General features: G+C 47.0%; 2 protein-coding genes across 3 annotated transcripts in view; both read left to right on the top strand.

Moving 5' to 3' along the window:
- The window catches only part of LOC135887969 (E3 ubiquitin-protein ligase TRIM39-like), a 429,124-nt gene that overhangs the window by 104,432 nt on the left and 299,251 nt on the right, over nt 1–25,441 (top strand). The gene's annotated exons all lie outside the window — the stretch shown is intronic.
- LOC135887983 (zinc finger protein RFP-like) lies at nt 353–17,540 on the top strand. Its single transcript, XM_065415790.1, has 7 exons — nt 353–799; nt 4,791–4,886; nt 10,195–10,425; nt 10,749–10,771; nt 11,182–11,297; nt 16,072–16,131; nt 17,023–17,540. The coding sequence occupies exons 1-7, from the start codon at nt 383–385 to the stop codon at nt 17,538–17,540; spliced, it is 1,461 nt and encodes a 486-aa protein (XP_065271862.1). The 5' UTR covers nt 353–382.

Raw genomic sequence — 25,441 nt, 5'->3', positions numbered from 1 at the left:
AGCCAACTTCAGAAGCGGCTCCTGCAGGGGAATATAAAGACCCATCCCTCCCCAGACTGGGCCGGGACATGCACCCGGCACATGGTAGGAGCCCCAAGCTGGGGTGCCCCCAGCTCTGCCTCTCCCCAACAATAGACAGATTGCATGGGGGAGATCAGATTTCACATTCCGTGAGGCGTTTTTCACAGTGGAGAATTTGGTAGGGCCCTGCTCATCACACTTCTTTCAAAGGTTCTTTACAGTCAACAAAAAACAAACAACAGGAATCCGCCCCCAGAAAGGAAATGCCTAATGACTAGGCAAAGTTCAGGCAGCCCATTCTGAGCAGAAGGAAGTGAAACTAACTAAACTCCTCTCTGGTCTCTTTCCTGCACTAGAAGCCATGGCTGCTGCGAATCCAGCAAAAACTCTCCAGGATGAAGTGACCTGTCCCATCTGTCTGGAGTATTTTAAAGATCCGGTGTCTCTAGACTGTGATCACAGTTTCTGCCGAGCCTGCATCACCCAGTGCTGGGGGGGATTCGATACAGACGTCTCCTGCCCTCAGTGCAGAGTGACTTTTCCCCAGAGGAACCTCAGGCTGAACAGGCAGCTCAGGAATATTGTGGAAGCAGCCAGAGAACTCAGGTTGCAGTCAGGGAAAGAACCAGAACAAGAGAGACTGTGTGAGAAACACAAGGAGCCTCTAAAACTGTTCTGCAAAGAGGATGAAATCCCCATCTGCCTGGTGTGTGACAGATCCAAGCAACACAGAGATCACACCGTCATTCCTGCAGAGGAAGCTGCTGAAGAATTCAAGGTATGAAATGACCAAATGTTATTTTTACAGCCAGATAAGGCCTTGGGAAACTCACCTTCCCCAAGCGTTAGGGTTTCCCTGAGCCCCAGACAGTGAGCCTGCACTGGAGAGGAACAAGAGAATTCAGGCCTAAGTAGGTTTCCCAGCAACTGGGAATCCTCCAAAGGCTTGTGCAGGTGGAGAAGTGTGGCCTTAAAGAAATATGCTAAGGCTAACATGCTGGAGTGTGGGGGGAGTGAGTAACCCGCACCCCACTCCTCCTGCTCCCCATATGTGGAGTCCTGGGCAGTGACCCCCCTTCTCTGCCCTTCCCCACTTCCACCATCTCCCAAAGCTATTAACACCATGTCCATGCTGCTCCTGATCTGGGGCTGAGGGAGCAGAAGGATGTAGCTGGGGCTGCCCTCTTGGCCCACATCCCCTTCATCATTTTCCTGCAGAGCTCCTCACCCAGGCAGGAACCGAGGGAGCTGCGCTGAACCCTCCCTCATGAGACGTAGGAGAGGACTGGAGTGGAGCTCCCATCCTGCAGAGCCTAGCCAATCTGTCTGATGCAGGAAGCAGGGACTGGGTTGGAGGGGGCAGCAGAGCAATCATAGAATCATAGAATCTCAGGATTGGAAGGGACCTCAGGAGGTCATCTAGTCCAACCCCCTGCTCAAAGCAGGACCAATTCCCAACTAAATCATCCCAGCCAGGGCTTTGTCAAGCCTGACCGTAAAAACCTCTAAGGAAGGAGATTCCACCACCTCCCTAGGTAACCCATTCCAGTGCTTCACCACCCTCCTAGTGAAATAGTGTTTCCTAATATCCAACCTAGACCTCCCCCACTGCAACTTGAGACCATTGCTCCTTGTTCTGTCATCTGCCACCACTGAGAACAGCCGAGCTCCATCCTCTTTGGAACCCCCCTTCAGGTTCAAATCCCCCCTCATTCTTCTCTTCTGGAGACTAAACAATCCCAGTTCCCTCAGCCTCTCCTCATAAGTCATGTGCTCCAGCCCCCTAATCATTTTTGTTGCCCTCCGCTGGACTCTTTCCAATTTTTCCACATCCTTCTTGTAGTGTGGGGCCCAAAACTGGACACAGTACTCCAGATGAGGCCTCACCAATTTGGAATAGAGGGGAATGATCATGTCCCTCGATCTGCTGGCAATGCCCCTACTTATACAGCCCAAAATGCCGTTAGCCTTGTGGCATGTAGCAGGGTCATTGCCTCCAGAGTGCTCCCTCCTGGCCTGGGGCTCTGCCTCAGTTTCCCTCTGAGGTTCCCAGAAAAAATCCACAGTGGCTTTTTGTGGCCAGTAACACCCCTGCTCTCTCAGTAGTGACTTGCAGGACTTCAGTCTGGAGTTCAGCCTTATCCCCCACGGAAGCACCAAGGCCTCCTCTGCCTTCTCCACAGACCTCCTACCTCTGGCTCTCCATAGGCCTCTGTTTTGCCAGCCCCAGGCCTGATTGAATCACATGATCCCCCAGCCACCACTCCTCCATTTCCCCTACCTGCGGAGGAGAACTGGCTATATCACAGGTGGGGCAGAGACCCCTCCACCTTTATAGGGCCAGCCACCCTGTGACCCAGCATCATCCCTCTTCCACATCTCCTGAGCCCACAGGGAGAGAGTCCCAGTCCTGAAAATTTCAGTTTGGAAATTTTGGCCATAGATTTCAGTGCCCATAAAGTTTCCATGTTGACATTAATAACGATAATAATAATTTGTAATCAATAGAATGTACTGATTTCTATTACAGTAGCATCTCTGAGCCCCAGTGAGGGATTAGGGTCCCATTGTGCGAGGCACCGTACAGACAAGTCAAGCAAAGAGAGCTCACAGTCAGAGTCTAAGATGATCTGCAGCAGGTGGATAAAGAAACAACTGGGGGTGGGAGTGGGGGACACCTAAAGAGGGTTGTGTTTGCATACACTGGCAATCGCGATACTTAGGTCATCATGGGTGGCCACCATTCCAGATTTCAAAGCTGTCCATTTTTTCTGGTGCAGACTTAGGTGCCCGCACTTTTCTATAGGGAATGTTTAAGGTGCTTGTGTAGCAGCAGGCACTAGGAGGAGTCTACAGCCAAGTCTCCCATAGTCAGCAGGTATAATAGGCTAGGGGAGGCTAAGCCTAAGCCTCCCCTGGCGCAGCCACCACCAACCCGCTGCTGGACTCTTGGGCCATGGTGGCACCACTTGCGTTCCACTTCTTCCCATCCCTGCTCTGCCCCTTCCCCGAGGCCTCCTCCACTCCACGCCCCCTCTCTGGAGGTCCCCACCGCTCGCTGCGTCCCTCCTCTCCTCCACCTCCTCTCTCGTGAGGCCCCCCGCCCACTATGTTCCTTCTTTCCTCCATCTCCACGAGAACGAATGGATATAAACTGGTCGTGGGGAAGTTTAGGCTTGAAATTAGAAGAAGGTTTCTAACCGTCAGAGGGGTGAAATTTTGGAACAGCCTTCCGAGGGAAACGGTGGGGGCGAAAGACCTTTCTGGCTTCAAGATTAGGCTTGATAAGTTTATGGAGGGAATGGTTTGAAGGGATAACGTGATTTTAGTCAATTAGGCAATAACGTGCCATCGCTGGTAAAATGAGGGTCCGGCTGTAGAATCTTGCCTGTATGCTCGGGGTTCTGCTGATCGCCATATTTGGGGTCGGGAAGGAATTTTCCTCCAGGGTAGATTGGCAGAGGCCCTGGAGGTTTTTCGCCTTCCTCCGCAGCATAGGGCAGGGGTCGCAGGCTGGAAGATTCTGTTGTGGGTGGGTCAGCTTTTGTGGCCTGCATCATGCGGGAGGTCAGACTAGATGACCATATTGGTCCCTTCTGACCTTAAAGTCTATGAGTCTATGAATCCCCCTCCCCCGCGAACTCCCTCTGTGACAGATTTTTGTTACCAATTTGCTTGAGGCATCAGGTGATTAGGCTGGGGCCACATGATCGTTTGGGAGGAGGTGACAGAACACACCAAGTGTCTAAGTTGTGAAGCTTTATTAATAAAATAATAAAATAACAGTGGTGAGACATGGGTGCTCCCCATGTTACTTAGAGGAAGGAAGAAAACATTAGTGCCCTAACCCACTTTTATACTCACACACTTACTACCTGAGGCTGGCCAGGCCTGGGTGTAACGTAAGAAGAAGAGGGGGAAGGGTGGACGGGAGTTCTGTCCTGTGCGCACAGGTCATCCAGGGTCCGCTGTGATCTCCGAATTGCTCCAGCTCTTAGGAGGGTTTTAAGTCCTGGGTTCCCTTGGGGGTGTTCCATTTTGCGACCTCTGTTCCTGGTGCTCTTTGTGCCAGTCCAAACCGGCTTTCTGTGGTCTTCCTCGCTTTCCCAAAAGGACGCGAAGCTCTGCTCCCCTGCCCCTAGTTGTTTCGCCTGTGTTTTTTATTTTTGCAGCCCTGGTTCAGAGTACTTTTTCTTTTTTTTATGGCTGGCTGTGGCTGGGTGAGAGATAAACTTCTCACTTAGCACTGTGACCTTGGACTGGGGCCAGCGTTTTATTGTCCAACTGAGCTTGCTAGCTGCAGTGTTCAGTTAATCCGTTCTCTGCTCTCTTTTTTCCTTCCTCCTTTGGCCTCTCGCTGCCTGCAAAGGAATCTTCCACTCTACACTCACACCTTTGACCTTCCCCAAAATGCCTTACAATGCTTGCAACAGCGTTAGCAACATGCAGTACTGATCTGCCTTCCCCAGAGGAACCCCTGAGGTTGTGACACCCCCCGACACACACCACTCGCCAGGTCCAAGTATGTGATGCCAGTTTCCTGTTGGTGTAAATCAATGGAGTAATAAGATCAAACAACTTCAAAGAGTCTGAAAATAAAACACTCCCAGTGTCTATTAATATGACTCCACTTCCTTAATATCTCTGATATCATAAACCTACTGGATTCTCCAGTCATCTCTGGAGTGTTTGTGTTGGAAAAGCCCGCCCCCTCCCCCCACTCCTAAAACTAAAAATAACACCACTCAAATCATTTTCTGTTTCTTCAGGAAAAGATTCAGGCCCATTTGAAGACTCTGAGGGAAGAGAGAGAAAAGCTGCTGGGATGTAAAGTGAGCGGAGAGAAGAGAAAACAGGAATATCTAGTAGGTGCTCATCATTATTAACCTGCAGTTGTAAGGAGCCGGATGGAGGGGCGTTCTGAATGAGAGCAATAAGGAGAGGCCGGGGCAATCTAGAGGCCAAATTATGTTTTATCTCAATCAATTGGGGGTAAAGCAGAAATCAGTTGGGGGTAAAGCAGAAATAAATTCGCAGGAATTACTACTTAGGCTTACACCATAAATGAGTGGTTATCAACCTTTTTGCATTTGCAAATTTCAAATGGAGTTGTGGACTCCTGTGAAAATCCATTGTGTGTATAGTTAATTTCTGTTCAGTCAGTTTTCAGTCTAAGTCTTTTGCGAACCTCTTAGACATTGTCTGGCTCTGCGGACCACAGGTTGAAAAACACTGCCATAAACTAATGTAAACCACGATTCTTATCTACTGCATATTAACTACTGTTACCTTAATTAAACTCACTGCATACGTAACAATTAACATGAATGAAATAACAGAATTTTGAATTAGAAAATCCAACCCATTAGAACAAACCCCCACTGTTACATGTTCACTCCTCATTTCACAGTTCTCTGCCTCTGTCAGCCCAGAGTTTGGAGGATATTTAGTTTTGTCTTGATGAATCCTGTTGTGCGAGCTTTGTTTACTGTTCTGAGTTCCAGCTTAAATAAAGCCACGTATTCCTGGGTGTGACGTGTTGGGTTCTATCTCTCCGCTCCTTTCTGGCTTACAGACTTTTTGTGCTCTGACAATTTCTCCATTCTTGTCATTCAACTTGTATGCCTGAGGGTGCTGTCCAGAGATGTTGATTTTCTTATTTTCATTACAGCTCACATCCTCCTTATTTCTTAAGTCAGTTTCTCTTTAGTTACTCTTTTAGTAAACTTCAAAAACAGACTCTAGAGAGAGACTGCTGAACTCGAATTAATATGCAAATTAGATACAATTAACTTAGGTTGAAACAGAGACTGGGCATGGTTGGGTCATTACACTAATTGATTTTTTCCCCCCCATGTTAAGTTCTCCTCATACCTTCTATGGGTCATCTCGATTATCACTTCAAAGGTTTTTTTTCTTCTCCTGCTGATAGCTCATCTCAATTGATTGGCCTCTTACAGTCGGTATGCCTACTTCCACCTTTTCATGTTCTCTGTATGTATAAATATCTTCTGTCTGTGTGTTCGTTTCTATGCATCCGAAGAAGTGAGCTGTAGCCCACGAAAGCTTATGCTGAAATAAATTTGTTAGTCTCTAAGGTGCCACAAGTACTCCGGATCTTTTTTCTTTAGTTACAGTTTATCTTTTACAGGTTACTTCCTTCACATGTCACTCTTGTGAATGATTGCTTTGTGGCCTTTGGGAATGTGAACATTTGTCTGCTGCTTCATGATCCTTAAATATGGTGTGGTGTGCGTGTGAGTGTGTACCTGTGCACACATCCATACAGAGGGCCCAAAAAATCCTCTCCCTAGAAAAGGGCAACATGATCCTCTTCGGATTCTAAATTTTCATTTCTATTAATGATTTAATTTCCAGCTTTTGTGGCTGTAATAAAATTTTTCCCAATGTGAACTGAATGTATCCAATGCAGAGCTCTCTGCCTGAGTCTGCAGTTTTTTGTGTTATAGTTTCATTTGCTTTTTTTTCTCCCCACGTCTCTGTTAACGTGGGTCTGAGTAGGGCTCAGCAAATACCAGAACTTTTTCACTGGCTGGCTATTAAAAAAAAATGGGTTGAATCAAAGATGTTTTGTTTCCGTTTAGACCATTATAAAATCCTGGGGAAAAAAAGAACAAGAAAATGTTTTGATTTTTCATTTATTTATTTTTGTAACAAAACAACTGGTGACATTGACAGGAATTCATAAAACATTTCAATGTTGATAAATCTGTATTTTCCCTGGAAAAAAATGTTAGTGCAGAAAATGTCCCCCAGCTCTAGTGCTGAGTCCTGCCTCCTACTGCTTTGGATCTGCGTCTCCGAGGCTCTCGATAATGCACTATCCATGTCAGACATGGAAACGTTGAAAGGTGTGAGAAAACCCTCTCTCTAGTAACCACAGGATATTGTTCAGTGTCAGGTGATTTAGAATTTACAAAGAAATTCTCCCTCCTGCACACTCAGCACCAGGGCCGGATTAAGACCTTTAGAGGCCCTAAGCTCTGAAAAGGTTATGGTGCCCCCCCCCCATAATGTAATTCAAAATAAAAACAATACTATACCGTAAAATAAAATTTTATTTTTCAAAATGACACAAAACTTACGTGTATGCTGAAATTAAAATAGCTTCTTTCTAGATTTTCTGATTGCAAAATTCTGGATAAATTCATCGAAGCTGACTCGACAAAGCATGTCCGCTTCCATACACAATAGGGAAAGTGAATCAAGTCTGTCCTGACACATTGTTGTTCTCTGAGGGTTTCTTATTCTTTTCAGCTAAGAAAAAGAGCATTCTGCAGAGCAGTTAGTAATCATCAATGTTAGAAAAATATGTAGTGCGATCTCTACATTTGGAAATACACATTGTATTCCGTCTTTCAATATTGTGTCATGAAAATCAATGTGACTGAATTTCATTTTTCCTGTTTCATTAAACTTTGCACGCATATAACAGTGGAACTGCTGTACTTCTCCACAGAGCTTCATGTTCAAGTCAACAGGGTATGAGTCAACTAGCTTTTGGGAACCTTGTGAATATTGTTTGTCAGATAAGTCCATATTGTTTAGAAAAGAAAATCTCACCTCTCCTCTTCATATGAGCTTCAAGTGTATCAATTATAGCGTAGTAAGTAGATACGCGAAAACTGTCTCTAGGATTCAACGTTGTTTCTGTTGCACTGCTATCATTTGCATGTTTTTTCCTGATTCGCTTGTGGGACTGGGCTTCTTTGTAGTTAGTATCAGGCAAGATATCTTTTGATATGTCTTCAAATCTTTCGAAATCATTCCTCAAAGTGTGTAAGTGGCTGCTAATGATTGACAGAGGTCTGCACATGTTTTCAAATCCAATTCTTTTTCTTGAAGAGCTTGACTTGTGGGGTAAAAGTGTTGTAAAATTTAATTCCACTTGGTCAACATGAATACAAACTCTAGTTCTTGCATCTTGTTCGCAATGTTTTCTGCCTCTCGTATAGTTTCTTCCTTTTGTGATTGGTCTTCAGCTATACTTTCTAATGCAGCCACAATCTTTGAGAAGGTCTCCAGAATTGCACTTGTTGCCACTGCATGTGCCTCCCAGTGAGTATTAGAAAGAGATTTCAACACACGATCATTGCCCAAATATGTTTTAAGAACTGCCCATCGGTGTGTTGAGGCAGAGAAAAATGTATAAAGTAACTGGACTGTTGAGAAAAACCTTACTGCCACGGGACAACAATCAACAGCACTGCGGCCAACAAGATTGAGAGAGTGTGCAGCACATGGTATGAATATGGCATATTTGTTCTGTTCTAAAAGCTTCTTCTGCATTCCTTGATAACACCCTGACATGTTGGCAGTGTTGTCATAAGATTGACCTCTGCACTTTGAGAAATCTATTGTGCAAACTTGGCACAGATAATGCAGTACTTGATTTGCCATTTCTTCATCAGTGTGGCTTTTCAAATTGAGGAATGTTATAAATCGTTCAACTGGTTTTCCATCTGTGGGAGACACATATCTTAGTACAATACTCAATTGATCAATATGTGAAAGATCAGGTGTAGAATCGACAGATAAACTGAAGTACCCAGCAGTACTTATTTCATCCACAATAGCTGAGCGAACTTTGTCACTCAATAGACCAGAGTTCATCACATATGGTCTTGGATAAGTATGATGGGTTACCTTTGCCAGCATTCCCATATTTTGAGATATGGCCTGCTAAAAATGGGTCAAACTGAGCCACAAGCTCCAACAATCCCAAGAAATTTCCATTCTGCAATGATCCAAATGTGTCATTTGATCCCCGGAAAGGCAGACCACATTCAGCTAATGTTTGAATAACAGCTATAACACGCTGCAAGACATGTTGCTAGTATTCGCGCTCCCCTTTAATTTGTTCTTCCAATTTTTGTGTCAATCCAAAGCCCTGTCTTCGATTTAAATATGTCAACATTGAATCCCTGAGTGGTGCTATTTTCATGTTGTTCAATTAAAACAGTATTCCACCAGTCACTAAATCCATCTGCAGCAAACCGGGATGTTGAAGGTTTATATGCAAAAAGTTTACAAACAAAACAGTACACAGACCCTGTTGATGGTGAATACAGTAGCCATTTTCGAGTATATTTCCCATCATTCACTTTCATGCCGAAAAATATTTTTTGTGGACAATATCTTGTTTGTTTGCCATTGGCAAAAGTCCAACGTGATTTCTCAAATGGCCCAGTGTGGTGTTGACAGTCATTTGGTCCAGGATCTATCCAGTAAGCTACATCATCGGTACTGAAATCAACCCACATACCAGGATCTTTTCTCCTATTATTTACAGCATGAGCAGGTTCAGTCTCTGACACATCCACACCTTCTAGAACAATGTCTGTTTTACCACCAGGAGTAGGATGATCAGTTACAGTCTCTGACACATCCACATGTTCTGGAATGGTGTTAGTTTCACCAATAAAAGAAGGGTCAGTCTCTGAAACACCTACAGGTTTTGGAACGATGTCTGTGCTACTGAGAGAAGATGTTGCTTCTGATGGATTCGCTTTGAAAAATGATGTCAGCTTTGGAAGGTTTTGGAAAATTTCACTAGTTTTTTGTTTCTTTTCTTCCGCCAGTTTATGTTTCTGTGCTCCACTCAGTCGGTTACATTCCATCCTGCCCCTTATCTCAGTTATGTGAACTTAAAAAAAAAAAAAAATTACACAATGTACACTATTTTTATGTACATATAATATATATATATATAAGAAAGAAAAAATGAATCAAGTACGTATAACTCAGAAGAATATATCAATAATAAAACAAATTTATTGCAATACATGACAGGATCTGATTTCCTCGCATTATTTCGATCTACGTTAGTAGGAAGCCCCCCTGGTTTAGGTGGGGATAAGTAATGAAAAGAGAACAGAAAAACGGGTGAAGAGCATGTAGTGGAGTGTAAGGAAATCTAAGAAAGTTCTGATTTTTCCCATGATGACTACTTCAATGCTTTTTTTGAAAGATCAAATATCAAATTTTTTCAAAAAAAAAAAGCTAATTTTTTTTGGTGCCCCCTGCTTTGCTGGTGCCCTAAGCACGTGCTTCGTCTGTCTATTGGGTAATCCAGCCCTGCTCAGCACTCTGTGAAGGGACCCCAGGCTTCAGCCATATTCTGACCAGACCTTTTCCTATTTTTGTTTACAGAGAAAGACACAAATGGAGAGGCAGAAGATTGTGTCTGAATTTCAGCAACTGCGGCACTTCCTGGAGGAACAAGAGCGGCTCCTGCTGGCCCAGCTGGAAAAGCTGGACAAGGAGATTGAGGAAATACAGAATGAAAATGCCACTAAACTCTCTGAGCAGATTTCCCATCTCAGTGAGCTGATCAGTGAGCTGGAGGGGAAGTGTCAGAAGCCAGTGAGTGAATTCCTGCAGGTGAGACTGAGTGAGAAACATCCAGGATCCCCATACAGGGACAGGACAGCTCCTAAATTATAAGCACTGGGGTCCAGCACTCAGAGATCTCAGTGTAACTCAGCATGTGCATTCCTGACATGTGAATTACTATTGTACATTGCAGAGTGACAGACACATTGATATTAGAGATGGAAAAGCCCCATAAGCTCAGCGAACACGTGGCCCTGGAGCCAGGGCAGAGCCTCTTTTCCCCATACTTGCAAAATCCCTTCTTTGAAATGTTAAGTGTGTGTCAGGTGGGACTGAAATACTCTCTCTCTCTCTCTCTCTCTCTCTTCTAGGATGTCAGAAGCACCCTGAGCAGGTACGTGTCTCTCTCTCACTCCCCCTCACACTTCACAATGCTGGGAAGGAGATTGGAGATGATGTTAGCATCACATCCCCCCAGGGCTCTACAGCAAAATGTGTGGGGAAGGTCACATGTTGGATACAAATCTCTCTAATAAACTTAATCCTGAGGTTTTCACCCTTCTACAGAAGACTGTGGAATTTCCCATACAGTGGGGAAGACTGACGTCAAGTATTGTCCAGAGATGTCACATCCCTGGGGGCTGACTTCCTCAGGATTGTGGGGATGGAATATGGGCCTGTCACTGCTGGGTCCCTGGTTACCAGGAACTCTAACTCACAGCCCATTAGAGCAGCATCTCACTAGCAAGAACTTATAATGAGTCACTAAATGAAATATAACCATGTGACATTGTTTCTGTCCAGGTGTGAGAAAGGAAAGTTCCAGCAGCCAGTGGAGATTTCTCCTAAACAGGATAACAGACTCAGTGATTTCTCCCAGAAAACTGTTGCTCTAATGGAGACTCTGAGGAAGTTCAAAGGTACCTAGAAGGGATCTAGAATGGGAAATTGGGATGAGCCTCTGAGACTGTTGGAGGAGAATGACTCTGGCCAATTGGTTCATAATTAGATTATGCTTCTCTTTAATTGTTGGATGAGAATGCCACACACTTGGAGTCCAAGTCACTCAGGTTCATTAACTGAAACCTTTGTTTGTACCAAAAGGATGCCTTCAATTACTATGAAAGTAAGAAATGACAGACATACCGAAAGACGTACTGGCCAGTTGCCTTCTCCTGGGACATAGATGCGTCACGGTGGATTTCTCCTATGAAGCGGTCATTACCCTTACAATGACTGACATATATACACATCCAACGAATATATTTTAGTTCTTTTCCAGTCCTCTATGAGTGTTATGACTATTAAGTATCTTATATAGCTCATACGATACACATGCATGAACTTTTTAATTTTCAGGGCTTTTGCTATCCCAGCCAGTTCCATGTTATTATTCTCTTTTCTGATTGGTTTATTACCACCGATTATGAACAGCTCACTTTGACCCTTGTCTCTGTATGGGGATTTTGGGACTTTGCTAACTGGTCCTTGGCACTACATTTTGGGTGTCTGGTGTCTTTAAGCACATTGTGTGGTCAAAACATCTCTTTGTCCCACATAGCAACTTATGAACACATCACTTAATAACAAGGTCTTTTAAGGCAGCATTTCCCTTATGTCAAGCAAACGGATAACCAGGCCAAAGCCAAGTCAGTCAGTATAAACGCATAATCTCAGTCTGTCCAAACTTATGCATGACCCTTGTACCAATTCTCAATTCTGAACATAACAACTAGTGGAAAGTAGACATATGTAGCAGGGGCCTAGACATCAGGATGTCTCCCATTAATTCATGACTTACCAAAGGTCACAACATTCAGGCCCCAATTTAGCAAAATGGTTTAATCTGGGGCACCTGAGTTTCTCTCGCCCAACTCGAGAGCTGCAGGGCAGGTGCTCCAGAGCTGTGCAGCCTCCACAGCTGCAGGTGGAGTCAGTGGAGCTGCAGGTGCCCAACCCCTCTGAGAACCAGGCCCCAGGTGCCTAAAGGTCGGCGCCCAAAATCTAGAACCTAAATTATAGGCCACTTGTTAAAGCTGGACCCAGCCCATCACCGTGCTCTGGTCCCGTATGCAGCTAGTCTGGTCCAAATGGGCTGCGGGGAAGGAGAAAGCCCCTCCCCCACGGTGAGGGATCCCTTCAGCACAGAAGCCTCTTCTGCCTCCTCCCCAGCAGCTGCAGGCACAAGGCGTGTTCCTGAGAGGGCTGGGAATGGGGTGGTGGTGAGGGCGGGTGGAAGAGGGAGGGGGTGGACGAGGGACAGAGGGATGTGGGCAGTGTAAAGCTGGGCCTCTGACACTCTGCACACTGGGCAAGACACACGGGGTCCATTGTCATAGGGATGTAACTCTGGCTGGCTTCAGAACTTCCTCAGCCTGTGCCAAAGTCTGCACCAGCCCCTGCAGCCACTGAATAGCGGAGTCACAAATTGGCTCCAGGGCCTCGGGGCTGAGGACAACTGAGCCAATATAGGTCAAAGGCTGCTTATTTTCCTTCAATTTGGGGCAGTTATATCTCAGGTGCTCTGTAGAATTACAGTGGAAGCACCTTCTAGGGTCTCCTGTTTTTAAGGGCGGTTTGGGATGGGTATGGGAGGAAGGGCTCTGGGGGTGGGTGCCCCACCTCCCGTCCACCCTCCCTCTTCCCAGGGGTAAAGCAGGGACCTTGCTTCGCACCAAACTTACACCCCTCTGCCTGTGATTTATTCATAATAGGTGCTTGGGATTGTTCAAATTCATCCACAAAAGTAGCAAGTTCTTTGACAGTTTTTACCCTCTTATCCCATAAACACTGTTCTACATCATCACGACACATATTCAGGAACTGTTCCTGAGCAACGAGATTACACATTTCTTCAAAGCCTGAAATACCTTTCCCCCTTACCCACTTAGCCAGTTAATCTAAGATTTGGGGTTTACATATGCCACATTACTCATTCCAGCCCCTCTCTTGAGGCTTCTAAATTTTACTCTGCAGGTTTCAGGAGTGATCGTAAACTGTTTTAAAACTATTTTCTTGAATTTACCATAATTGGAAGTGTCACCCATTGGCATCTTATTGAATATATCCAGAGCTCTCCCAGACAGTTTTGCAACCAAAGTGGTCATCAGGAATCTCATGCAGCACACCCAGCCTCTCAAAGGTGATGAAATATTCAGCAATGTCCCCAGTTGCACTGTAGGCAGGACACAAACAGTCCCATTTGTGGATTTTGGGAGAGGTGGGGCCCCCTGGTGTGGGGTTCTGGTTCTGCCTCTCAATTAAGGCCAGTTTATGCTGTCTCACTTTTTCCTTCTCCTCAATGGGTTGCTTCTGGACCTCCATTTCTTTGTCTCTCAGCTTTTTGCCTGGTGCTTCTGCCTCCATCTGCAGAAACTGTAATTCCATACGTCTTTTGTGCTCTTTTCCATTTTCTGCTGCCTGCAATCTGCAGAGCTCCAATTTTGCAACTGTTGCACTATCACTCATTTTCCTGCTTTTCTGCCCCTACTTCCCTTGCCTCAAATAAGCAATCAGAAAATAACAAACTGGTCTTTCCTCCAGCCAACACACTTAAAACTCACTTAAAATCACCACCAGTGTCCCAGAGCAAAGAGCTGTGCACATGACCCTGCTCCCTGCGCCACTGTGACAGGTTGCCCCCCACTCTGGGGTGCCACCTGAAGTACTGGGGTCCCACTGAGCCTGCCCGTTCCACCAGCCTGGGCTCCCTCACCCTGTCCTGCTGTGCCAGGCCCTCAAGCCTCCTCCAGTACACACGCAGGTAGGGAATTGCCCAGCGCTCAAATGCACACCCCTTCTGGGGTGGAAACCCAACATTGTATTGTCTTTCGCTCCACAGAAAACTGTGCAGCGTAAGCTCATGAAATTTGCTCCCTCCCTAAGTGTGGAGGAAAACAACGAGAAGTCCGGTGGCACCTTAAAGACTAACAGATTTATTTGGGCATAAGCTTTTGTGGGTAAAAACCCCACTTCTTCAGATGCATGAAGTGAAAATTGCAGATACAGGCATAAATATATATTGGCACATGAAGAGAAGGGAGTTACCTCACAAGTGGAGAACCAGTGCTAAAGGCCAATTCAGTCAGGGTGGATGTGGTCCACTCCCAATAATTGGTGAGGAGGTGTCAATACCAAGAGAGGGAAAATTGCTTTTGTAGTGAGCCAGCCACTCCCAGTCCCTATTCAAGTCCAAATTAATGGTGTTAAGTTTGCAAATGAATTGTAGCTCTGCAGTTTCTCTTTGAAGTCTGTTTTTGAAGGTTTTTTTGTTGAAGGATGGCTACTTTTAAATCTGTTATTGAATGTCCAGGGAGATTGAAGTGTTCTCCAATTTTTGCAACCAATTATGAATTCCACAAACTGGGTTTAAGAATAAACAAAACAAGTTTATTGACTACAAAAGGTAGATTTTAAGTGATTATAAGGGTTAGCAAACAGATCAAAGCAGATTACCTTAGTAAACAAACAAAACCGCAAACTGAGCTTAACACACTAGATAGGTAGGATATAAATGAGCAAATCCTCACCCTGAGTGATAAACAGGCTGGCAGATCCTTAAGGCACAAGTTGCCTTGGCTTTCCCAGGTTTTCATACACAGGCTAGTTCCTTCTATTCTTGGACCATCACTTACAACAGTTCAGTCCTTACCCCTCAGATGTGTCCAGGTGTGTTGTTGCAGGGAGAGTGAGATATCCTCATGATGTCATTGTCCCCCTTTTATATCTTCTCCCCACTTGCAGGAAAGTTCTTTTGCTGTCACCTGGGTCAAACAGTTCACATTGTGCAGTGCTATCTCTGAGAGGTTTCTATTGTACACAGTTCCAGGGGTAATCCTTGTGCTTGTGTGCATTCCCTCAATAAGCCATTAACATTGGTTGGCCTTTTTACTGTTGTACCTGAAAGGCTGCTGGTGGGTGTTTTCAACCTCACAACATGTTTCCATAACACATACATAACCAAACTTTATAACTTCACACACGACGATAGCACATACAATCCAAGGAGATATTAATGTCTAGCACATCAAGTCTTTTAGAATGATACCTCACAAGACATACTTTGTATAAAATATATCCTAATTACATGACAGTTGTGAATATTGGGGTGTCAGGGTGTCACACACAGGAGTGAATCTGGCGCATTGAATCAACCTTTCCCCACCTCAATTTCCACATTTATAAAATGATTTTATTATTATTCCTATTTCTGCCTATGGAGGACGAGGGTCCCATCGTGCTGCTCTTTGTAGAGACGCTGAGTAAACAGACCCACCAGCTTACAAATAGAGCCAGGATTTCACAAACTCTCAACATCCCGTTAGTGTCAAAGGGACCAAACTGGGTAAAGTTACTTTCATGTCAAAGTCTTTGTATGATCTGGGTCTAGGTTATGACAAAAGGCAGTAAGTGAATGAGACAAACCAACTGGAGTCTGAAGGGTGGGAGGGGATGAGGAGGAGAAAAGTAAATCTCACTTACAGATTGTGTGTCCTGGGATGGATGTGAGGCTGTAAGGATGTTGGGTCCATTGCTAAGAGATGCCCGAATGAGAGAGGATATCTGAGTGTGTCTCTGGGCCTCTCTGTCTGTTTCTCTCTCATAATTAAAACACAGTTTTAGGAGTTCAGAGTGGTGATGCTGTTATAATATGAAAGCCTGAAATCTCACCTCTCTTATTCTTTCCCCCTCCAGACACTTTGCCGTCTGCACTGGAGACAAGAAGAGGGGAATCCCTAGGAACATTCAGACAGGGTGAGTTTGCAGGTGGAGATTGTCTTTAAATGATGAGAAAATTCCAGTGAAAACATCTTCATGAGAGTGTAGCTAAAATTACCAACCACTCCGACAGCAGCCATGACACACACAGCCCTACAAATAAACCCACTGAACAGTGAGGAGATCCCAAGCTGAAGTCACACAAACAATCCTGACAGTTACCTTAGTGCTCAGTTCATGCCTATGCTGATGAACTCTCCCTGAGCAGCATCCGAACAGAGCTCTCTGCCCTAAGGGCTGACACATCCCTCAACTTCACCCCAGTGCAGGGGGTCTCCCCATCGCTCTTCTCCAATATCCTGCCTTTCCTTTGGGCTGGGATGGGCTCTCCTATTGGAGCTGCTCACTGCTTCCTGGATTGGGGAGATGCTGTCCCTCTGACGTTGGCAGCTCCTCCCTTCTCTGTAGGCTGGGGATGGGGTTACCCCACCCAATGCCACCTCCTACTTTCTGGTCTTAAGCAGCTCTTCTCCAATGCTGCACCTTCCTCTCTGTTCCCTGGCCTGGGAGTGGAGGCTGAATTGGGGAGGAGGTTGCTTCAGGGGTTAAAAGTTGTTACCTGTCTCCTGTGCTCCTGCCTCACTAAAAGATTTTGACACCTTCCTTGCTGTGTCTCTAATGCTGGGAATGGAGCTGGGAGCTGAAGCCTCTGCATTAAAGGAGAAACTAATGAAGTGGGTCCCATTAAACAGACAGAGGAACTGCAGTAACATCTCTGCTCAGTCTCAGGTGCCCAGGACAGAGGCAGCTCCCTGAGATCCAGGAGTGTCCCAGCCAGGACAGGGCTGCTGGGGAGTGTGAGAAATGGTCCCAGCCTCCCCCAGGGCTGAGCTCTGCCCCTAACACTCTGATTCTTTCTCTCCCCAGCAAATGTGACTCTGGATCCAGACACGGCTCATCCAGAACTCGTCCTGTCTGAGGACTGGAAAAGTGTGAGACGGGGAAACACACGGCAGGATCTGCCCAAGAACCTTGAGAGATTTGACACTGAGCCCTGTGTGCTGGGCTGGGAGGGATTCACCTCAGGGAGACACTGCTGGGAGGTGGAGGTGGTTGCTGGGCGATGCTGGGCTGTGGGGGTGGCCAGAGGGTCTGTGAGGAGGAAGGGACAGATCAGTCGTAGCCCTGAGGGGGGGATCTGGGCTGTGGGGCAGTGGGGGAGACACTTCCAAGCTCTCACTTCCCCTGTGACCCCCCTACCCCTGAGCCGGGCCCCCAGCAGGATCTGGGTTTGTCTGGACTGTGACCGGGGGCAGGTGACATTTATCAATGCTGATGATGAGGCCCCAATCTTCACTTTCCTGCTGGGGTCTGTCCCCGGGGAGAGAATCCAACCCTGGCTCCAGGTGCTGGGACCAGGATCTGGGCTCAGATTGTGTGCCTGAGACAGGGTGGGGGCATCGAAATAAACCTAGGTATCCTGAAATCAGCCCCTCAAACTTCAGAAACCATATTCTCTATGACCCTGGAGGACTCCTGTCTTCCTGCAGACTTTCTACTGTACAGTCTCTATGACTCTGTGCGCTCAGTGGGGCTGGGGTGGGGACGGTCTCTAGGGACTGTCAAACCATAGAGAGCAGGAAGTGATTGAAATGGAGAAGCCAATCTTACTACTCCAGGGATTGTGCAGCCTGTTAGTCACTGTCCTCTATGGTCCAGGAGGACTCGGGATCCTGGGTCAGACAGTGTCACTGAGACAATGGAGAGGGGGAGGGGAGAAACAGCCATGAAAATATGGGCTTTTCTAGCCACAGTCATCGTAATCTCTAAGATGCTGGAGGACTCCCATCTACCCAGCCTCTGGCCCAGTCTCAGTGTCACCAGGAAGCTCCTCCCCCTTCTCTCCCTGTAGCACCAGCGATGGGAGGGGGTGGTGGGAAGAGCCCCTGGAGCTGCAGGAGGAGCAGAGGGGGCCCTGAGGGGCAGAGGTGGGGGCTGCAGGGTCAGAACTGAAGGAGGGGCTAGGGACAGAAGTGATGTAGGGTTTGGGGGTAGAATTAACAGCTGGGCTGGGGACAGGCAGAGGTGAGGGCTGGGCAGGGGGGTAGAACTAACAGCTGGGCTGGGGACAGGCAGATTTGGGGGTGCCAGGGACACAGAATTAATTAATTCTAATTTGAGGCCTTGGGGGAAGCTGGAGGCTCAGCACCAGCCAGGAGCCTTGGAGAGGGAGACCCAGGCCCTGGAGAATATGACCTACAGGCCACCAGGGAAGAGATGCTCCAGGAGGGAAGGAGTTGTGGGTGGGGAGATGTCAGCTGGATGAAGAAGAGGTGGCTGGGGGGAGGGGAGTCAGGTACAGGGCAGGTTTAACCAGAAGGGAGAGAAGAAATGAAATGGGAAAAGGTGAAAATAAAGTAAAACAAGATTAAGGAGAGAAGACTGGGGAAAATGGGGAGCGGAGGAATGGGACGGACTGAAATGAGAAGCGTGAAAGCAAAACAATCCTGAGAAGGAAAAACCTCAGCGGGCATGGACAGGGGAGGTGATAAATTCAGCAGAGAGAACTGGGCACCCGAGTTGAAATGATCAGTGACATGGATTAGAGAAGAGTTAGGGAGACTCAGAGAAATAAACAGATGGGAAACGAGTGCTAAATAAAACGCTGTGTAAAACTGGATGAAATGAAAAAAAAAGTGAAAAAGAAAGAGAATATGAGAGGGAGATGGAGATCTATAAAACGTTTCTGAAAGTGAGACTGTAACATTAATTCCACCCCATAGTTCATGGACAGTATTTCTACTTAGGTACCTTTCAGGGCAAAACACTTCACATTTGTGGATGTTTTTACCATGTGTTCTGGTTATGAAAGTTTCCTCTCTGCTCCTTTTAAGCCTGATATTTACTTAAAGTAAATGAAATATATAAAACATTCTTCTTGTCTGTTTCCCTTTAATTTCCCAGCTGTGATTTTTGAAGGGAGACATGGGATTCCCCCGACATAAAACACCAATGAGGATATCTGTGTATTTCACTATGATGATAGCCTGGACCTTACTGTGATATGTTGCTCTCCAGCCTGCACTCTGGGCCATGTGCATGTATGTCAGGAATTGTTCAGCTGTGCTCTGTAGACAGCTGGTTGGATCATTTTATTTCTCAACTTCCAACCTTGCCCGCGTGTGACACCAGCAACCAAACTGTGTGACAGATGTTTACAATCTGGAACACCTGGATTTTATGGCACATCACACCAGCACCCATAGGCGCTGACTCCGTGGGTGCTCTGGGACTGGAGCACCCATAGGGAAAAATTGGTGGGTGCTCTGCACCCACTGGCAGCTCCTCCCCCGCGCCAGTTCACCTCCGCCCCGCCTCCTCCCCTGAGCATGCGCCGAGGCTCTGCTTCGCCCCCCTCCCTCCCAGCGCTTCTTGCCGCGAAACAGCTGATTTGCGGCGGCAAGCGCTGAGGGGGTGGGGAACGCGACGCGCTCGGGGAAGAGTCGGTCCCGGGGCGGGGATTTGGGGAAGGGGTCCAATAGGGGCAGGGAGGGATGGAGTGGGGCGGTAACTTTGGAGAAGGGATTGGGAAGGGGGCGGGGCATGGGCAGGAGGGGGCGGGGTGAGGCTGGGGCCGTGGGCGAGCACCCACCAGCGCCTGGAAAAGTTGGCGCCTTTGCCAGATTATAATGGTTTTAATTATTGTTGTAATTAAATAAACTATTAAAAAAACCTAAAATATATATCAAATGGAACCACTCAATACTCACTCCCACAGCAGCAGGGTTTGTAGTATGATCTCCACGGTTCACAGCACACGTCCCCACCCTTTGAGCTTCAGGAGGAATTTCCATTATGTCTGAGGCCAATCTCCAGAGAGGGACTTGACACACACTGTGCCAGAGACCCACGAATCACTGTCTCCCTTCCAATGAGCTATAAATATCTGAAGGACTTGGCGGCAGCCCCTGCAGTGGGTACATCTCTGTTTCCCATTGACCGTGGTAATGCTCTTAAAACAAGATGGCTGAACAGTATGACGCTCCTAGGTTTATGAGACACCGCCCCAGTACCTGCCTCTAGCGTGAAATGGGCTTGTCTGTGCCGGATGCAACTCAGCTCCCCAAAATGCACAGCCTCTGGCAACCCAAGCCTGGCCATCTGGGACGGGTCCCCACAGACAAAGATTTTTTAAAGAATCACCAAAAAAACAAATGAAAACAAAACAAATGCAAACCACACTGAACTGCAAAGTTCCTCTCTAAGGTTCTGCTACAGGAATTGAATTGTGTTTCTGAGATCCCCCCCTGAACACCCTACAACTTTAGGCCAGGAGGTGTGATAGGGAGCGCCAATCAGGCAGTGGAGAGAGGCTCGGTGTATCTCTTTGGAGGAGCTGCCTACACAGAGTCTCTGGAATGATTGGTTCAGGGATTCCCCGCTGCCTGGCAGGCCAGCTCGGGGCAGGGTTTGGCTCTGCTCTCAGTGAATCATAGCTGCTGCAATGACTGTGGGTCCCAGGCTCCTTAAGAACATAAGAACAGCTATACTAGGTCAGACCAAAGGTCCATCTAGCCCAGTATCCTTTCTTCCGACAGTGGCCAATGCCAGGTGCCCAGAAGGAATGAACAGAACAGGGAATCATCAAGTGATCCATTCCCTGTCGCCCATTCCTAGATTCTGGCAAACAGAGGCTAGGGACACCAACCCTGCCCAACCAGGCTAATAGCCATTAATGGACGTATCGTCCAGGTACTTATCTAGTTCTTTTTTTAACCCTGTTATAGTCTTGGCCTTCACAACATCCTCTGGCAAAGAGTTCCACAGTGTATTGTGTGAAGAAATAATTTGTTTGTTTCAAACCTGATGTCTATTAATTTCATTTGGTGACCTCAGTTCTTGTGTTATGAGAAGGAGTAAATAACACTTCCTTATTTACTTTCTCCACACCCGTCATGATTTTATAGACCTCAGTCATATCCCCACTTAGTCGTCTCTTTTCCAAGCTGAAAAGTCCCAGTTTTATTAACTTGTCCTCATACAGAAGCTGTTCCATACCCCTAATCATTTTTGTTGCCCTTTTCTGTACCTTTTCCAATTCCAATAAATCTTTTTTGAGATGGGGTGATCAGATCTGCACACAGTGTAGTTACTGGAAAGGATTCCATGGCTGTCTCACTGAAGGAGGTGCAAAGGAGTAGCTAGAGATGTGGGCACGGGAGTTCAGTCACAGGTCTTTAGATGTTGCTGTCTATGTGGCTCGTGTGCTGGATATATATAGTAACATGTCGAAGGAATTGATGCTTTGCATTGGAGCGGGTCAGGAACCAGAATGTCCTTTTTGTGGGAAATTCCATTTTTATATTTTGTACTGAACAGGGCCAGCTCTAACTTTTTTGCTGCCCCAGGCAAAAAAGAAGAGCACCACCCTGCCGTAACCCCCCCCCCCCCGCCCCAGTGCCTCGCCGGGCTGTCCAAACCCCCGGAGCGCTGTGCTGCGCCGGGCCAGCCAACACCCCCCCCCCGAGCGCCGGGCTGGGCCGGGCCGCCCAAACCCCCGAGCGCCGGGCCGCCCAAACCCCCGCCCCCTCCAAGCGCTGCGCCGGGCCGCTCAAACCCCGGGCCGCCCCCCAGCGCTGTGCCACCCCGCCAAAGCCCCCCCAGCGCCGCGCTGCCGAAAAACCCTCCGCGCTGCCCGGCCGAAACAAACAAACAAAAAAAACCCCTTGAGCGCCGCCCCGCCGAACAAAAAACAAAAACACCGCGAGCGCCCCCCGCCACCCCAACATTGGCCGCCCCTTCTAAGGTGCCGCCCCAAGCATGTGCTTGGTCAGCTGGTGCCTGGAGCCGGCCCTGGTACTGAATCAGAATGAAAAAAAACTTCCTGCAACACTAAATAAAAATTAATAATTTGGGGTGAATTGAAATGTTTAATTTCAGCAAAATTGTACAGTTCTAGTCTGATTTTGAGTTTTTCATTGTATATTATAGTTGATAATATAATGTAAAATAAACTTTTAAACAAAGTTGTTTCAAACTGAAAAAACAAAAGGGAACATTTTAACCTTGTGACCTGGGGTGTCTGGGGTAGCCCACGTTGAAAATAATACCAATGTCAGAGCAGGTTGCAAAAGAAGAACAGTTTCTCCCATAACTGGTGAATAATACTGAAGTTAGACTCACCAACCAGTCACAAACTGTGCTCCTGATCCCCCACACTGGTTATCAAGAAGCTGAAAAAAAGAAATCCCACAGGCCCCTTTATTGCATTCCAGGTCTCTGGCTCCCAATCAGCACCTAGGTCCAGTACAGTGAGAAGTTATTTGAAACTCTGCTCACTACAGAAAATGTTCTTCTGAACCCCAAAGGGTCAGCCACATTGCCAGGTCAGTATTAGTTTGGATCTTACCCAAAATACCAGGCTGCCAGCCAATCCTTTAGTGTGTAAAACTAAAGGTTTATTAAAATAGAAAAGGAAAGAACAAGGAGAGAGTTGTTAAATGGTAAAGCAATCAGGTACATACATAAGACTTCAAAGTCCATATGTCAGGTTCTTAGCAGTATTGGTGATTTTGCCAGCTTGTAAAATCCCTCTGGAACACATCTGAAGCTTGGATGCATCATTCAATCCTTTGTTCAGAGCTTCAGTTTGTAGAGAAGTTGCTCGAAAGGTAGGAAGCAGGATTATTGAAGACAAAATGGAGATGATGCATTTTTTTTAAAAATATTCTTTTTGCCATGTGGCTTGTACTTCCTAAGGGTATGTCTACACTACGGGATTAATCCGAATTTATATAATTCGAATTTAGGAAACCGATTTTATAAATTCGAATGTATTTGGCCACACTAGGCACCATTAATTCGGTGGTGTGCATCCAAGCTACCGTAGTAGCATCGATTTCCAGAGCGTTGCATTGTGGGTAGCTTTCCCATAGCTATCCCATAGTTCCCGCAGTCTCCACCCCCCCTTGGAATTCTGGGTTGAGACCCCAGTGCATGATGGGGCAAAAAACATTGTCGCAGGTGGTTCTGGGTACAGCCTCCCCCTCCCTCCCTGAAAGCAACGGCAGACAACCATTTCGCACCTTTTTTCCTGAGTGAACTCTGCAGACTCCATACCGCAGCAAGCATGGATCCCGCTCAGCTCCAGAACGCAGTCATGAACATTGTAAACACCTCGCGCGTTCTCGTGGAGTTTATGCTTACCCAGGACCAGAAAAAAGAGGCGAGGAGGAGGAGGCGGCGACTGCAGCGCAGCGACAAGCGTGATGAGGACATGGACATGGACCGTGAATTCTCTCAGACCGCGGGCCCCGGTGCTTTGGAGATTATGATGTTAATGGGGCAGGTTATAGGCTTGGAACGCCGATTCTGGACCCGGGAAACAAGCACAGACTGGTGGGACCGCATAGTGTTGCAGGTGTGGAACGATTCCCAGTGGCTGCGGAACTTTCGCATGCGTAAGGGCACTTTCATGGAACTTTGTGACTTGCTTTCCCCTGCCCTGAAGCGCCAGAATACCAAGATGAGAGCAGCCCTCACAGTTGAGAAGCGAGTGGCGATAGCCTTGTGGAAGCTTGCAACGCCAGACAGCTACCGGTCAGTCGGGAATCAATTTGGAGTGGGCAAATCTACTGTGGGGGCTGCTGTGATGCAAGTAGCCAAAGCAATCACGGAGGTGCTGCTATGAAAGGTAGTGACTCTGGGAAATGTGCAGGCCATAGTGGATGGCTTTGCTGCAATGGGATTCCCTAACTGTGGTGGGGCGATAGATGGAACCCATATTCCTATCTTGGCACCGGAGCACCAGGGTACCCACTACATAAACCGCAAGGGGTACTTTTCAATGGTGCTGCAAGCACTTGTGGATCACAAGGGACGTTTCACCAACATCCATGTGGGCTGGCCGGGAAGGGTTCATGACGCTCGCGTCTTCAGGAACACCAATCTGTTTAAACGGCTGTAGCAAGGGACTTACTTTCCGGACCAGAAAATAACCGTTGGGGATGTTGAAATGCCAATTGTTATTCTTGGGGACCCAGCCTACCCCTTAATGCCATGGCTCATGAAGCCATACACAGGCAGCCTGGACAGGAGTCAGGAGTTGTTCAACTACAGGCTGAGCAAGTGCAGAATGGTGGTAGAATGTTCATTTGGCCGTTTAAAAGGTCGCTGGCGATCCTTACTGACTCGCTCAGACCTCAGCCAAACCAATATCCCCATTGTTATTACTGCTTGCTGTGTGCTTCACAATCTCTGTGAGAGCAAGGGGGAGACCTTTATGGCAGGGTGGGAGGCTGAGGCAAATCGCCTGGCTGCTGATTACGCGCAGCCAGACACCAGGGCGATTAGAAGAGCACACCAGGAAGCGCTGCGCATTAGGGAAGCTTTGAAAACCAGTTTCATGACTGGCCAGGCTACAGTGTGAAATTTCTGTTTGTTTATCCTTCATGAAAACCCGCCCCCTTTATTGACTCATTCTCTGTAAGGAACCCACCCTCCCCCTTCCCCCAGCTTGCTTTCAAAGGAAATAAAGTCACTATTGTTTAAAAATCATTTATTCTTTATTAATTGATTATAAAAAGAGGGAGAGAACCTGAGTGGGGTTTGGGAGGAGGATCTGCAGGAAGGAAAAGCCCACTAAAAAAAGGTTAAAAAAATGGCAGCCTTTTGCTTGGGCTGTCCACTGGGGTGGAATGGGAGGGTGTATGGAGCCTCCCCCCCCCCCCGTGTTCTTACACGTCTGGGTGAGGAGGCTATGGAACATGGTGAGGAGGTAGGGGGGTTATACAGAGGCTGTAGCGGCACTCTGTTCTCCAGCAGCCGTTCCTGAAGCTCCACCAGACGCCAGAGAATGTCTGTTTGCTCACGCAGCAGCCCCAGCGTTGCATCCTGCCTCCTCTGATCTTCCTGACGCCACCTCTCATCTCGAGCGTCTCTCCTCTCCTCACGTTGGTCCCTTCTGTCCTCACGTTGGTCCCTCCTGTCCTCACGTTCACTGGCTTCTTTCCTATACTTGCAAACCGTCTCCTTCCACTCATTCAGATGAGCTCTTTCACTCCTGGTGGATTGCATGATTTCTGCAAACATCTCGTCTCGCATCTTCTTTTTACGACGCCTTATCTGGGATAGCCTTCGGGAAGGAGGAGGGAGGCTTGAAACATTTGCAGCTGCTGGAGGGAGTGAAAAAAGGAGAGAATTTTTTTAAAAAAGATACATTTTTCAGAACAATGCTTATACTCTTTCACGGTGACAAATACTATTCACATTACATAGCACATGTGATTTCTGTGCAAGGTCGCATTTTGCCTCTTAATATTGAGTGCCTGTGGCTTTGCTGCTAGAG

Source organism: Emys orbicularis, chromosome 13 (genome assembly GCF_028017835.1).
Source record: "Emys orbicularis isolate rEmyOrb1 chromosome 13, rEmyOrb1.hap1, whole genome shotgun sequence".
NCBI classification, from domain to species: Eukaryota; Metazoa; Chordata; order Testudines; family Emydidae; genus Emys; species Emys orbicularis.
The sequence above is the reverse complement of the archived record's forward strand: the minus strand, read 5'-3'. Positions and strand labels throughout refer to the sequence as shown.

Bases quoted from the DNA above. Each gene is read 5' to 3' on its own strand.
- LOC135887983 (XM_065415790.1), top strand. From the start codon at position 383: ATGGCTGCTGCGAATCCAGCAAAAACTCTCCAGGATGAAGTGACCTGT. The intron at 800-4,790 runs GTATGAAATGAC...CTGTTTCTTCAG, and splicing joins AAGCTGCTGAAGAATTCAAG to GAAAAGATTCAGGCCCATTT. The intron at 10,772-11,181 runs GTACGTGTCTCT...GTTTCTGTCCAG, and splicing joins GTCAGAAGCACCCTGAGCAG to GTGTGAGAAAGGAAAGTTCC.